This window comes from Littorina saxatilis, linkage group LG2 (assembly GCF_037325665.1).
Source record: "Littorina saxatilis isolate snail1 linkage group LG2, US_GU_Lsax_2.0, whole genome shotgun sequence".
Taxonomy (NCBI): Eukaryota; Metazoa; Mollusca; class Gastropoda; order Littorinimorpha; family Littorinidae; genus Littorina; species Littorina saxatilis.
This window is the reverse complement of record NC_090246.1, coordinates 76,170,559-76,185,246: the sequence shown is the minus strand read 5'-3', so window position 1 is coordinate 76,185,246 and position 14,688 is coordinate 76,170,559. Positions and strand designations below refer to the sequence as shown.

General features: G+C 42.0%; 1 protein-coding gene across 1 annotated transcript in view; it reads left to right on the top strand.

The window, feature by feature from the left end:
* Positions 1-14,433, top strand: part of LOC138959746 (voltage-dependent T-type calcium channel subunit alpha-1G-like) — a 78,036-nt gene extending 63,603 nt beyond the window's left edge. Inside the window, exons 30-33 of the mRNA XM_070331354.1 lie at positions 783-884; positions 3,758-3,895; positions 4,663-4,789; positions 5,538-14,433. Of these exons, the coding sequence (XP_070187455.1) occupies positions 783-884; positions 3,758-3,895; positions 4,663-4,789; positions 5,538-7,543 (2,373 nt within the window). The 3' untranslated portion in view covers positions 7,544-14,433. The remainder of the gene's footprint in view (positions 1-782; positions 885-3,757; positions 3,896-4,662; positions 4,790-5,537) is intronic.
* The last annotated feature ends 255 nt before the right edge of the window (positions 14,434-14,688 follow it).

The window sequence follows — 14,688 nt, the reverse complement described above, 5'->3', positions numbered from 1 at the left end:
TCTATTGCTTAATTGCTTGTGCATTTTTACTAACCATTAGGGGCAAAAAAAGCTTGTTTTCCTCCGAGCAGTTTATTCGCCATTTACATAAGCAAAATCATTTGATGGATTCTGACTTCTATGGACACTGGCATGGTTTACTCAGTGCGGGTCTTGATAAAGAAATATAAGCAACATTTAATGAACGTTCTTTCTTAGATATGAAAGAGGAAACCACGTAGCCAAACCAGAATCTTTTTAAATTAAATATAATTAAAATTTCGGGGGGGGGGGGGGGGGAGAAACGGACAGATAACATCTGTGTAGACGGAGTGACCCGGGCTTGGCATTGGATACTATCAATCTAATCGAGGTGTCTTCATTACAAATAGAATGGTCGTCTCGAAATATATGACTCTGTAGTCGGTGTCAGGACGAAGTAAAGATTTTCTCTCTCTCTCTCTCTCTCTCTCTCTCTCTCTCTCTCTCTCTCTCTCTCTCTCTCTCTCTCTCTCTCTCTCTCTCTCTCTCTCTCTCTCTCTCTCTCTCTCTCTCTCTCTCTCTCTCTCTCTCTCTCTCTCTCTCTCTCTCTCTCTCTCTCTCTCTCTCTTAGCCTGGAAAAATTGTTCCTATGGAATTCGTAAAGGTTGTGTCAAATTAGACCAGATCCCCCTCCCTTTTCCCCTGTAATAGTAATACTTCGAGCCGTGTGCCTAAAATTATGTTTTACGATTGTGCATCTTGACCTGTTTGATTGCATCCCTCACCCTGGCCGCATGGTGTGTTTGTGCATGCATTAACAGGAAACCTACAAGTACAAGGAGCTGGACGATGAGGTGGAGGAAGAGTTGCGCCAGGAAATGGCTGCCATTGAAGCCAGCAGACTAGAGGCCATTGAGCTCAAGGTATGGTGTAGGCTCCAGGAAATGGCTGCCATTGAAGCCAGCAGACTAGAGGCCATTGAGCTCAAGGTATCGTGTAGGCTCCAGGAAATCTAGCACTCCTCTGGCCAGCGCATTGATTTTGACCTCAGTTTCGATTACGTGTTCTTATAACTGCTATGAGATAGTTAAACAGGTCATGTGCTGGTCACAGGAGTGCTGGCGTGTTCCATGAGAAAGGAGTCTACAATAAAACCCTGTACAAACAGTGTGTTAAAGAGGTTGACTAAAACGGACCAAGTGCTCATATCAATGGTTGAGGTCGCACACACACACACACACACACACTCACACTCACACACACACACACACACACACACACACACACACACACACACACACACACACAAACACAAAGTCATGTTGCATAGTTAAAGACGATAAGATTTACTTGCATGGCAAAACTAATCTTGTTTAAATGCGGGTTTCTTCCTATTTATTACTGACATTTTTACATTTAGTCAAGTTTTGACTAAATGTTTTAACATAGAGGGGAAATCGAGACGAGGGTCGTGGTGTATGTGTGTGTGTGTCTGTCTGTCTGTGTGTGTGTGTGTGTGTGTGTGTGTGTGTGTGTGTGTGTGTAGAGCGATTCAGACTAAACTACAGGACCGATCTTTATGAAATTTCACATTTTTTCGATAAATGTCTTTGATGACGTCATATCCGGCTTTTTGTAAAAGTTGAGGCGGCACTGTCACAACTTCATTTTTCAATCAAATTGATTGACATTTTGGCCAAGCAATCTTCGACAAAAGCCGGACTTCGGTATTGCATTTCAGCTTGGAGGCTTAAAAATTAATTAATTACTTTGGTCATTAAAAATCTGAAAATTGTAAAAAAAATAAAAAATTTATAAAACGATCCAAATCTACGTTCATCTTATTCTTCATCATTTTCTGATTCCATAAAAATTTAAATATGTTATATTCGGATTAAAAACAAGCTCTGAAAATTAAAAATATAAAAATTATGATCAAAATCAAATTTCCGAAATCGATTTAAAAACAATTTCATCTTATTCCTTGTCGGTTCTTGATTCCAAAAACATATAGATATGATATGTTTGGATTAAAAACACGCTCAGAAAGTTAAAACGAAGAGAGGTACAGAAAAGCGTGCTATGCAGCACAGCGAAACCACTACCGCGCGAAACAGTCTCGTCAGTTTCACTGCGTTTAGCACGAGCAGCGGACTACGGTCATTGTGAAAAAATGCAGTGCGTTCAGTTTCATTCTTTGCGTTCCACAGCTTGACTAAATGTAGTAATTTCGCCTTACGCGAATTGTTTTATTTACATTTTAATGGTCACTTTGATTATTTGAAATGTTCTTTTCACAATTTTTCCATATAATATTTTCCTCTTTTTACATTTAGTCAAGTTTTGACTAAATGTTTTAACATGGAGGGGGAATCGAGACGAGGGTCGTGGTGTGTGTGTGTGTGTGTGTGTGTGTGTGTGTGTGTGTGTGTGCGTGTGTGCGTGTGTGTGTAGAGCGATTCAGAGTAAACTACTGGACCGATCTTTATGAAATTTTACATGAGAGTTCCTGGGTATGATATCCCCGGACATTTTTTTCATTTTTTCGATAAATGTCTATGATGACGTCATATCCGGCTTTTTGTAAAAGTTGAGGCGGCACTGTCACACCCTCATTTTTCAATCAAATTGATTGAAATTTTGGCCAAGCAATCTTCGACAAAGGCCGGACTTCGGTATTGCATTTCAGCTTGGTGGCTTAAAAATTAATTAATGACTTTGGTCATTAAAAATCTGAAAATTGTAAAAAAAAAATAAAAAAAAAGTATAAAACGAGCCAAATTTACGTTCATCTTATTCTTCATTATTTTCTGATTCCAAAAACATATAAATATGTGATATTTGGATTAAAAACAAGCTCTGAAAATTAAAAAAAAATTAAAAACTATGATCAAAATTAAATTTTCGAAATCAATTTAAAAACACTTTCATCTTATTCCTTGTCGGTTCCTGATTCCAAAAACATATAGATATGATATGTTTGGATTAAAAACACGCTCAGAAAGTTAAAACGAAGAGAGGTACAGTAAAGCGTGCTATGAAGCACAGCGCAACCGCTACCACGCCAAACAGGCTCGTCACTTTCACTGCCTTTTGCACTAGCGGCGGACTACGTTCAATTTCATTCTGTGAGTTCCACAGCTTGACTAAATGTAGTAATTTCGCCTTACGCGACTTGTTTACATTTAGTCAAGTTTTGTTTCTTTTCTTTTTTTAACTAACAATGTTTTCACTTATGTTTTGGACGATTGGGTTAATGGTTTTTTCCATGAAAAAATCCTTCTATATAATGACGCTACAAGGTATGACGCACTATAAACAAAATCATTTGTTGTTTGATGCTAACGATCTTGACAGGAACATTCAAATCTGTGTGTGTTTATCATACTCTGATCGACTACTTGGTAATCAAGTCTGCTTTAAATTTTGCTTTGCTGATAAAAAAAAATTAAAAAAGTATCGTAGTGAACCTAGTGCTACTGTACCTTTCTTCTTGGCAAGCTCTTCGTTGTGTTAATTGAAATATTACTAATGTTTTAAAGATTTAAACAAGTGTAGGATTATCTTTTCTTGAAGTTGTTGGCCACGTTTAGTCTTTTTTACTGTACATACCCAGGTGTCTTCAAGGTGATAAAATGGAAATTACTCTAATCTGAATACTAAAGCACACCCGTGTTGTAAACTCCAGGTGGTTTTTTTAACTGTTTAATACCTAGCTGATAAAATCTGTACTATTGAACACCAACAGTACTAAAATATACAACTTGTACATTCATGTAAATTCTCTCTATTAAAGGATGCGCACCATCACGTGATGGAAGATGACGGAACCGGAAGCGACCCTGTTGATGAAAACGATGACTGCCTTGATAAGCTGGATGACGATGCTAACAACGACAGCGATCCGAAAGGTGTCGCAGAGAACTCAGACGAGGTGAGAAAAAGTCAGATGTGTTTTACATAATGATACCCCTCCGTTTGCCCCCCGCGGGTTAGGGGGAGTCCCACATTGGTTGGGACGAGAAAGAATTTACCTGATGCTCCCCAGCATGTCGTGAGACGCGACTAACGGATTCTGTTTCTCCTTTTACTCTTGTTAAGTGTTTCTTATATAGAATATAGTCAATGTTTGTAAAGATTTTAGTCAAGCAGTATGTTAGAAATGTTAAGTCCTTTGTACTGGAAACTTGCATTCTCCCAGTAAGGTAATATATTGTACTACGTTGCAAGCCCCTGGAGCAAATGTTTGATTAGTGCTTTTGTGAACAAGTAACAATTGACAAGTGGCTCTATTCCATCACCCCCCCCCCCCCTTCCCTCCGTCGCGATATAACCTTGAACGGTTGAAAACGACGTTAAACACCAAATAAAGAAAGAAAGAAAGAAACCCCTCCGTTTGAGCTGAAGTGGTTTTGTCACTTGCACCTTTGGAAATAGAATTCGGCCGCATGGCAATATGTGAGTTTGAACTTGCAGTGCCACAGCGGCGCGTTACCTCTGCATTTCAACATGACTTCGTGGTCTTACTTGGACTATTCAACTAGTAATAGTGAGATAAAAATAATAAACCAAAAACATACGTTAGGTAAGTAATGCATTGTCTCTTCCATTTCAAGATGGCATGAGTCAAAGACAAAAGGACATAGTTCGAGAAAAAGAATTGTTAACTAAATGTTATCTATGTATGTGTGTTTTGAGCAGATGAGCCAAGGTGATGGTGACGAAGACACAGACGGCGTGATGGGCTCTGTGTCCAACCACCCTCCCAGCTTCACATTCAGTGTCAGACCGCCCAGCGAGGAACAGTCGCATCAGTCCGAAGACTGTAGTAAGTTGGACAACTGAACAATCGTGCTTGTATTCTTTTTTTCCAGAAGATGCTTTTTGTCTTGTTATGAATTGTCTTGTGTTGTGTTTTGTTCTTTACGGATAATGCAGCGGCTAATCAACTAAATAACCTTGAAAAGCACAAATTAAATATGGTATGAAACGAATACATTGAAAAGAATGGAGATTCTAGGTCAGCACTAACATCTTGTTCTGTTCTTGCCTGATGCCACTTTGCAATGAGATGTTTAGAGTTGGTGTTTCACGTAAGAGATCTAGTCTGATTCGTTATTTTGGAACAACCCATGCCTTGTGTAGCTTCTTAGATTATCTTTCGTAAGACGGCTCTGAACACTACAGATCTCTAGCTCCAACAGGGTACAGTAAGCATATTCAGCCAGTGGACAATGTGGATTAATGTTTAGTTGTTAAGATAAACTCTCACGCCTGTTCGCCAACAATCAAAGCCATGGTATTCAGAACATTCTGAAATGGTATTATGACTAAATTTCAGGGGAAAACCTTAATGATCAGTTACAATGGATGTTACTTTCATCGAATGTCATTTGGTCTTTATAAGAAAATGTCTGGGCCAATACAAACCAGTATTCTGTCCGTTCCTGGTAACTGTCACATACAAGCGTAGATAACATGGTATAACCGAACAACGAGGACAATTCTTGGTCAGTTTTACCAAATATCTTGGCATTATGCAGTCTATTCTTGCTAATGTTGATTAAATTCTCCAGGTAGCCTGTCTCCTGCCAGAATCCCAATCACCATGGAGACGCTGTCAACACCCAGCAACGCCATGCTGAGCCCGGGTCTGCTCAGTCCGGCCTCGCTGAGTCAAGCCTCGCTCAGCCCCGCATCGCTGAGCCCCGTGTCACTGAGCCCTAACATGCTGAGCCCGGGGTCCTTGTCACCCAGTCTATCTGAACCAGGGATGAGCTTCATCACGTCCCCGCCGCTCAGCCCCGTGCAGCGCAACCCTCGCCTAATGCACCTGCGCTCCGAGTCCGGGGCCCGCCGCCAGCTGACCAAGCAGTATAGCATGGACATGGGCTACGACTGCAACCTGCACCAGCCCCACCACGGCAGCGTGCCCAACGTCTGGCAGAAGTTCGAGCAGAGCAAGGTGGGAGCTGAGCTGAACAAGCCCAAAAACCCTCACGGCATCTCCCAGTCCCAGCCCATGCTGGCCGACCTTCTGCCCAAGTCGGACTCTCTGGATAGCGACCCCGGGCAGAAGACGCCGCGTCAGAGGTTCAAGCAGCGCCTGCTCCGCAGCAGGAGCAGCGGCGCCAAGTACAGTCGCTTCAAGGACAAGTACAAGCGGGAGAAGAGCGGCGAGGACAACCCCGCGGCACAGCCCATGATCGACCCCAATCTGCGTCGGTCCAAGGAGCGGCTCCGCAACAGTCAGTGTGGTAGTGGCGAGACCGGCTCCGACCTGGAGGACTCGCTCATGAGCAACTGGGCGGACGAGGAGGCGGCGTGTGACGAGGAGGTGAAGATGATCACTGGGGAGGCTGCTGAGGACGAGGACGACGTCAGGCCCACGCTGGTGTCCTACGCCTCCAGTGATCTGGACGACCCCTGCACTACCTCCCACTCCTCGTCCAACGTCATGCCGGACTCGCTCAACTCGTCTTTGGACTGTGACGTGTTCATCCATTCCAGCAGCCAACACCCGCCCGCTGGGCTGGCTGTCAGCCATGTACAAAACCCAGGTCAGGGCGCGAACCCTATATCGCCCCTGGCCAAGTCCCCTCGCCTCATGCGGAGGGGGAGTAGCAAAAAGAGTCGGCGCCATCTGACGGACCCTGGCATCGATAATTCCAGTTTTGAGCTTGGCGAGGAGGTGCGGACACCCAAGTGTGATTCCTTAAGCAGAACGTCTGGCAGCTTGAAAGGGCGGAGTGCCAGCAGCGTGAAGACGCCTGTGGCACCCGCGCGGAGTGTGTTAGACAGTGCTTCTCCCGCGTCAGTGCGGCAGGTGACGGCGTCTCGTGGAAGTCTGCCGAGCCCCGCAGCTGCACAGACCCGTGCAGTGACTCCTTGCGGGGCTCTTCCGCGCTCCCCACTCCCGGGTCGCATGCACCTGCAGGCCGTGGCCCCTTCCGCCAACCCAGGGCACTGCCTCCGGCTCCCCGTGTCAGGGGCGGGGCTGGCCAGTCCCCAGTCGCCTGTCCCGCCGGGTGCGCAGCAGAGACTAGCGGGTTCTCCCCCCTCCCTAAACCGCCTTCACGTGTGTTCCATCTCTCCGCACCCTCACGCTCCCCGCCCCCGGTCTTCTCTGTCAGTGGATTGTGATAGCAGCACTGTACCGGAATCCCACTTCTCGCAACCTCTGTCGTCCTCGCCAGTCCCACCCTCTCTCCTGTCAGGGGCTGACAACCCGGGCCTCTCGGGCGCCTCCTCATCCTTTTTGTCAGCATTGCCACTGCCATCATCCACAACCGCCTCCTCCTCCTCCTCGTCCTCCTCCTCCTCCCCCTACACGCAGCCAGTGCCGAGCACAGAACCGGGGGCTCGCCGTGCGGAGAGGGAGAACCTCCTGTTGCCTGTCTCGAATCATCCTTTGCAACTGTCGCCCATTCCTCCGTCGAGGACAAGCATTTCCCCGCTGCCTTCTCCTTCCAACCCGGCGGGATGTGGCAGGGGGAGCCCGAAAGTTCGACATCGAATGTTGTCTGCTAGCCAGTCGTCTGACCGGGAACTGCCAGATAGCAACAACACAGGCCCGCTTTGAATACGCACACATCTTCTTACCCTTCTTATTCTCCATTTTCAAATCTTATATATTGACTATACGGGCCAGACTGTGGCTGCTGTTGTGGCAAGAGGTTACAAAAGGAATTTGCGACAGAACTATCACAGTGTCGTCTTTTCTGTTCTGGTTGAAGACCACGAGAGTGGATACTAATTATTTTATTACATTGTGTTTCTTGAAGCGAGACGTCATTCACAATGCATTGAGCAAAAAGAATGCAAAACACCGGGTATATTTCTTCTTTGATTTCAAAGTGTGAGTGAGACTGCCAGCTAGCCTTGTTTTGAATACATGTTTTTAATTTTACACAGATACGGAATTGTGATAGCCAAAAGAAATATATATGTACGTTAGTGCGGAGCACTGGAAGAAAATATACCAACTGGCAACATGAAGCTGTATCTGTGTTTTGATCTGTAAACTAAAGTCGACTGGCATATGAGATGTACACTTTTTACGTTGAAGAAATGCAAGAAAACGTGTCCACGAGATCGTCTGAATTCTGTCTTTCACAAATATTTCATTTCAACTCGTGTAGTCGGAGAGAAAAAAACACACGTTTTCAGACAAAAATCTTGAGTTGCGCGGGTGACATCGCAATCAAAGAAAGTATATGTGATTTGTGGGTCTGTGCGCTTTTTGAGTGATATTGTGACACAGTTGTGATTGTTATGTAAGGTCAGGTAAAACTTTTGCTTTCCAATTTGAATACTTTTTGTGTGTTTGAATTAAAGTGACCACTGTACTCCCTGTTGCACATGTTCGCCAAAACCGGGCAGTTACTGTATTTGTATGCGCGTGGTTGTTTCAAAATTCATTGTTGAATGGTTCTTGTATTCTTCAGATGCTTTCTTCATTTAGCGCTTCAATTGTCTAAACCGTATATTGACAAAACATCTACTTGATCACAAAAATGCACAGCACACGAACTTCTTCTTCTTCTTCTGCGTTCGTGGGCTGAAACTCCCACGTACACTCGTGTTTTTTGCACGAGTGGAATTTTACGTGTATGACCGTTTTTTACCCCGCCATTTTGGCAGCCATACGCCGTTTTCGGAGGAAGCATGCTGGGTATTTTCGTGTTTCTATAACCCACCGAACTCTGACATGGAATACAGGATCTTTTTCGTGCGCACTTGGTCTTGTGCTTGCGTGTGCACACGGGGGTGTTCGGACACCGAGGAGAGTCTGCACACAAAGTTGACTCTGAGAAATAAATCTCTCGCCGAACGTGGGGACGAACTCACGCTGACAGCGGCCAACTGGATACAAATCCAGCGCGCTACCGACTGAGCTACATCCCCGCCCTGCCACAGCACACGAACAACAATTTTAGAGTCTGAGCTTAGGAGCGGGAATTATAAACGGGCGTTTTTCCCGTCAGAAACATAACGTGATTCTTATTGTCTTAAATAATGGTATTGTGTGTAACTGAGCACCGCCTAGCAGGGCGCACTCAACTCCCTTTCTCGCGTTTTTGTATTCTTCCTTTTTGAAATAAGGATTCTCCTTACAGCAATCTTTGTTGTCATTGATTTGCCTTTACACCTCTTTCTTTAAAACGTTTGTAATTAAAAGAACAATAATATGCTTTATAATTTCAATCATGACAATTCGGCACAGCTTTAAGCTGATATGCACACGTTTTCTTGATGCTAAGAAAATTATTTTTAGTTTGTATTAAATTGAAGCTGTTTGGGGAGTCTTCGTTTTTACTACGTGTAGAGATTATAATAACACTAGAAGGCTTTGAGCTATATATTTTAAAGTGCTGCTTGTTTGGTACACAAGGTGTGAGCTTACAGCTTACAATGTTTAATAACAAGTGGCTCCCCCCTTTCCCCTATCCCATCTCCCCCCTTTCCCCGTCGCGATATAACCTTGAATGGTTGAAAACGACGTTAAACACCAAATAAAGAAAGAAAGAAGCTTACAATGTTTACCTGGCTAGCATTTCACATCTTGAACTAGCATTGATAGGCTTCATCTAATGTGCAAGTGTTGAACGCCCGTTTCAAGTCAAAGAATAATTGCTCAACTTGGCTATAGATGATTTTCAATTATGTCTGCAAAATCTTGCCAGTAGCGTACAATGCATTCACCATCCGCAGAAGAAAAAGGACGTGCTAATTATGCACTTGTTAGTTTAAAGCTGCAGACAAATTTACAAACATCTGTAATTATTTTTAATTTTTCTCCATAGGTCTTCTTTTACGATGCTAGACTGTGTTCGATACAACCGTTTAGTATTAGTGTTACCTTTAACGGCCTCTGTATGCAGCACGATTTACATACATTTCGTTTATTTGTTGTGTTGTTTTTTCACAAACATCGGCAGTCCTTTTTTGAGAGTCCTTTTTTTAAGATTGTCAGATCAGTGAAATGTAGTGCGGAAGAATAATATTCTCACCTCGCAATCCTTTTTTTTTCTCTCAAGAATACCTGCATGTCAGATCAGTGAAGGCGACAATAACGATGGCCAAAGATGGCCAGAAGAAAAATAGGATTCTTTTTTCTTTTTTTTCAGTTTTGGATAAGATTTTAGTGCAGGTGAAAGTGTGCTGTGTGGAACATATTGACAAGACTGTTTGTTGCTAAGGGCATAGTGAATCCCGTTTTTCGTCTTTTTTCCCCAGCTGTATTTCCAATCTTCTCCCTGCAGCGTGTTCCTTCTGCTTTAAGCTTTTCACGCAGTATGCACGGCATTAAATATACGTGCGTTCTTAAAATAAAGAATTTTTTGTAAAGAATCAAAGATAGCTAAATATTGCTGAAAGTATTATAGAAGGAGCTGTTCTAACTAAGACAGCTCTTGTATATTAACACCGTTCTGGTGGAAGACGAGATGATCATTGTAATTTATGTTTATAAGTTAAAACACGTGATATCGTTTCTGTTTGAATATGACTTACGTACTGTAGTATCCAAAGACAAAAACCAGTTATTCTCTGAGTATTTGTAACATCCACGAGAATACAGTTTGAAATAAGTTTTGTTCATGCTTGTGATTTTGTTGTTGTTTTTTACCTTGACTAAATCTGAAAGTCACAAGCCTTTTATTATGAACGTGTGTGCGTTTTTCATTGCAATAAGAGCTGTCTGAGCATTTGCATTGTAATTACATTTTCACAAAAGTGCTATACGTATTTTTGCGAGTGAAATTGTGTAGTGTATTAAGTACTTTTGTTTCCTTATTCATTATTATCATTTATATCTTATCTTTATTATTATGATTAAATGTAACTCTATTTATTATAACTATTATTATTTTTCTAATTAATTACGTTAGACTTTTACCAGTCCCTTTACCTTCGTGATATAGTAGAGCGCTGGTCGCCAAGTTAAACGTGATATAAAAAGTCAATAATTGTTGAGTTGTAAAGTTATTTTGGTGAACCGACATGTTCAAAAGCTTGCGTGCACGCACATGTGATGTTTTACCCTGGTTTCGCGTTTCGTGTGTGCCAATAAGTGTGTCTGTGCGTACTTATAGGTCACTTACGTAAAAGCGCGTTGGACGTTGGCATTTTCTGGTGTTTTTTTACAAAATAAAAGTAGTATCGCCATATTCCTGCAGTTTCTGTGTTTTGGCGCCATTCAGAAAAAAATGCACTGTGTTCATCTCATGATGGTTCTTCGGCAGGAGAAAAAATAGTGGTAAAATATGACTCTTCTAAAAACGACTATTTCTTGCGTCCTCATCGACCTGGTGGGTGATGCGATAAAAGCTCGGTGGCTCTTGTCAGCGTTGTTGTTTATGTACCATGATTATTAGCCTATACAACAGGAACAACTTTCGCTGGCAGATCGACTTACTGTTATCAGAAAAAGATCGTAGTTGCAAATGCATCAGCAGAAAACGAAACATTGATGTATTCGTAAAAAGAAGGACCTTATAAAAGTTCGGTTCACCGCCACGACATCATTTGAGACGGAACAAAAGTCAGACCTTTATTTTAGTCGGTTGAAGGCCTCCTTTAGAACAGCCAAAGACATAGACAAGAGCAAAGTTAGTTTGTTTATTTGTTTGTTTAATTGATTCCAAGCATTCTGGACGTTCGTTGTCTCGTGCACGTATTAGCCTACAAGAATTGCAATAGTCACCCCCCGCGGGTTAGGGGGAAGAATTTACCCGATGCTCCCCAGCATGTCGTAAGAGGCGACTAACGGATTCTGTTTCTCCTTTTACCCTTGTTAAGTGTTTCTTGTATAGAATATAGTCAATTTTTGTAAAGATTTTAGTCAAGCAGTATGTAAGAAATGTTAAGTCCTTTGTACTGGAAACTTGCATTCTCCCAGTAAGGTAATGCATTGTACTACGTTGCAAGCCCCTGGAGCAAATTTTTTATTAGTGCTTTTGTGAACAAGAAACAATTGACAAGTGGCTCTATCCCCTCTCCCCCCTTTCCCCCCTTTCCCCGTCGCGATATAACCTTCGTGGTTGAAAACGACGTTAAACACCAAATAAAGAAAGATTGCAATAGTCCAACGTAATTGAAAACATCTCTGACATCAACATCCCTTTTACCTTCGTGTACACTACGTTGGGGTGTGCACGTTAAAAGATCCCACGATTGACAAAAGGGTCTTTCCTGGCAAAATTGTATAGGCATAGATAAAAATGTCCACCAAAATACCCGTGTGACTTGGAATAATAAGCCGTGAGAAGTAGGATATGCGCCGAAATGGCTGCGATCTGCTGGCCGATGTGAATGCGTGATGTATTGTGTAAAAAAAATTCCATCTCACACGGCATTGAATATGTGCGCGATATAAATTGCATTACAAAATTTAAAAAATAAAAATCCTTGCGCTTAGAACTGTACCCACGGAATACGCGCGATATAAGCCTCATATTGATTACCTGTATCCCCCACCACTGCCCCCCGTCCCCTTCTCCCAGTCCTATTTCCTTCTTCTCCCTCCAACCTTCCACCAAATACAAATTACCAAAGTTACCAAAGTCTCAGAACATAATTATCTGCTGTAGCTTCTTTTTTGATGTTCACCTTTAAAACAAAATTCGTTAGGATTCAACGTTGTAAATTGTGTGTGTTGTTTACTGCACATCTTAGCCCGCTTTAATTTAGAAGGTCTGTGCGCTTTTGCGGAGGAAACATATAATTCATTTTCGCTGGAGAAGAAACGAAAAAAGAAATATATGTCAGTTGAATCCAAAGTTTTAGAAAACCGTATAGTCAACGAACTTGAATGAATCCATGAAGAAGTTTCGCATCTTTTGTGTACTTATACAATGTAAATGTTAGTAGGGAACATTAACAATAATTATTATAATCAAATACGCGGGAAGTAATGCACATTCCCAAGGTTTTATACGTGTGCGCGTGCGTGAGATTTTTAGAACCGATTTCTTTCAACAAAGTGTGTGCAAATATCTTTTCTTGACAGTGTGTTGAGTGATGATTTTGTGAAACTCTTTTCACTGTACTTTGTAACGTTTCCCCCCTGAACACAAATTTCATATAACACCACGAGTAGATGCCACCCTGTTGCCTTGCTCATTCTGAAGTTATGCATTGTGACAAATGATGACACCTGTACATATTTACCATGACTTTGGTTATTGCCAAAAAAATAAATTATATCGTCATCGTCATTCAAATTTGATCTGATATGTTTAGTTTTCTCTTTCGGTGAGCTTTTTTCCAAACTTTATGGTATACATATTACAAACAAGCTCGCCACACACACACACACACACACACACACACACACACACACACACAAGTTCGCACGCTCACGCATACATACACTCGCACGCTCGCGCGCATGCACACACGCGCGCACAGACGTTTTTAGATAAACGTGATATCTGAGGTATGTGGGTGTATTGAAAATATGTGGGTTGGTAAAGGGAGGTAAACATGTTTCATACCTGTTAATGAAAACATCACATTGAACAAACTTATGTTTGCATCAAACAGATATATTTTACACCAGATGAGACTGGATTTTTCCCCCCCATTTGTCTCCATAATGTTGTTTTATTGGATCCACTGATCGTCTAACACAGGTTCTAGAATAGTGTGATCTTACTTGTGTTTTCTTTGTTCATGTTGGCACGAGTTGCACAGTGCTTTGTACCTCCCAGTTTTCTGTTTGTATCATTGCACTTTCCTTGGCAACCACAGAAAATATCAAGTGAAATTGTTATTTATTGACTTCGTTTTCTTCACATGTTTGCTGCTCAAACGTACGCTAGAGTTTGCTATTGTTTATTGTATATAGTGCAAGTGTCAATACTTTTATCGTTTGGTTATTTTTCATTGTCTGTTTCCATATGCAGTGATTTTACGAGGGTACAATTTTTGTTTGAGAATCTGTTTCAATGTCTTTCAATGATTATCACACAAGCGAACATGACATTTCAAGATGGGCAGGGGATTAGACCAAAAAAACGAAAGAAATAGTTGTTGTGTTTATCGTGTATTTCGATCCGTTTTGCCTGAAAACAGGAATGAAACTTTATACTTTCGTTAGCAGGAAGACTTCTCATGGCTTAATTCATTTCCTGAAACTGATTTTCTGACAAAATGGAAGAGCGTCTCGAAACAAACAATGACACAAACACAATGTTTATACGTTTTAACTTGTTGCTATTCTAGTCGTGGTCGCAATAAACATCTCTTTCTCTTTCACACTCGACTGCATCCTTCTCGTTTTTCTCTCATCGTGTCTTGACTCTCGAAGCCTGTCAGACTAAAGGAGTCTTTATTTTGATATTTTCAAATGCATCTCTTGTCTGATGAACGTGTAATGCACCCTTTCACACACTGTACATGAGATCAGGGAGTACATTTTTATATGAGAAATTCTTTAAATGAAGGTTGAACATGTCTTCAATGCAGTATCTGTTGTGGGTTTTTTTGTTTTATCTCTGTGTGTATGTGTGTGTGTGTGTGTGTGTGTGTGTGTGTGAGTGTGTGTGTGTGGTTATGTTTGAGTGTGTGCATATCTGTCTGTCTGTGAGTCTGTTTCTGCGCGTGGGTGTGTGTGCGTGCGTGCGTGTATGTGTGTGTGTGTGTGTGTGTGATGATGATAATGGCTAATTCTGATACCGTGAGTCTCAAGTGGTTTACACCAGCATGAGACAAACAGGGTCC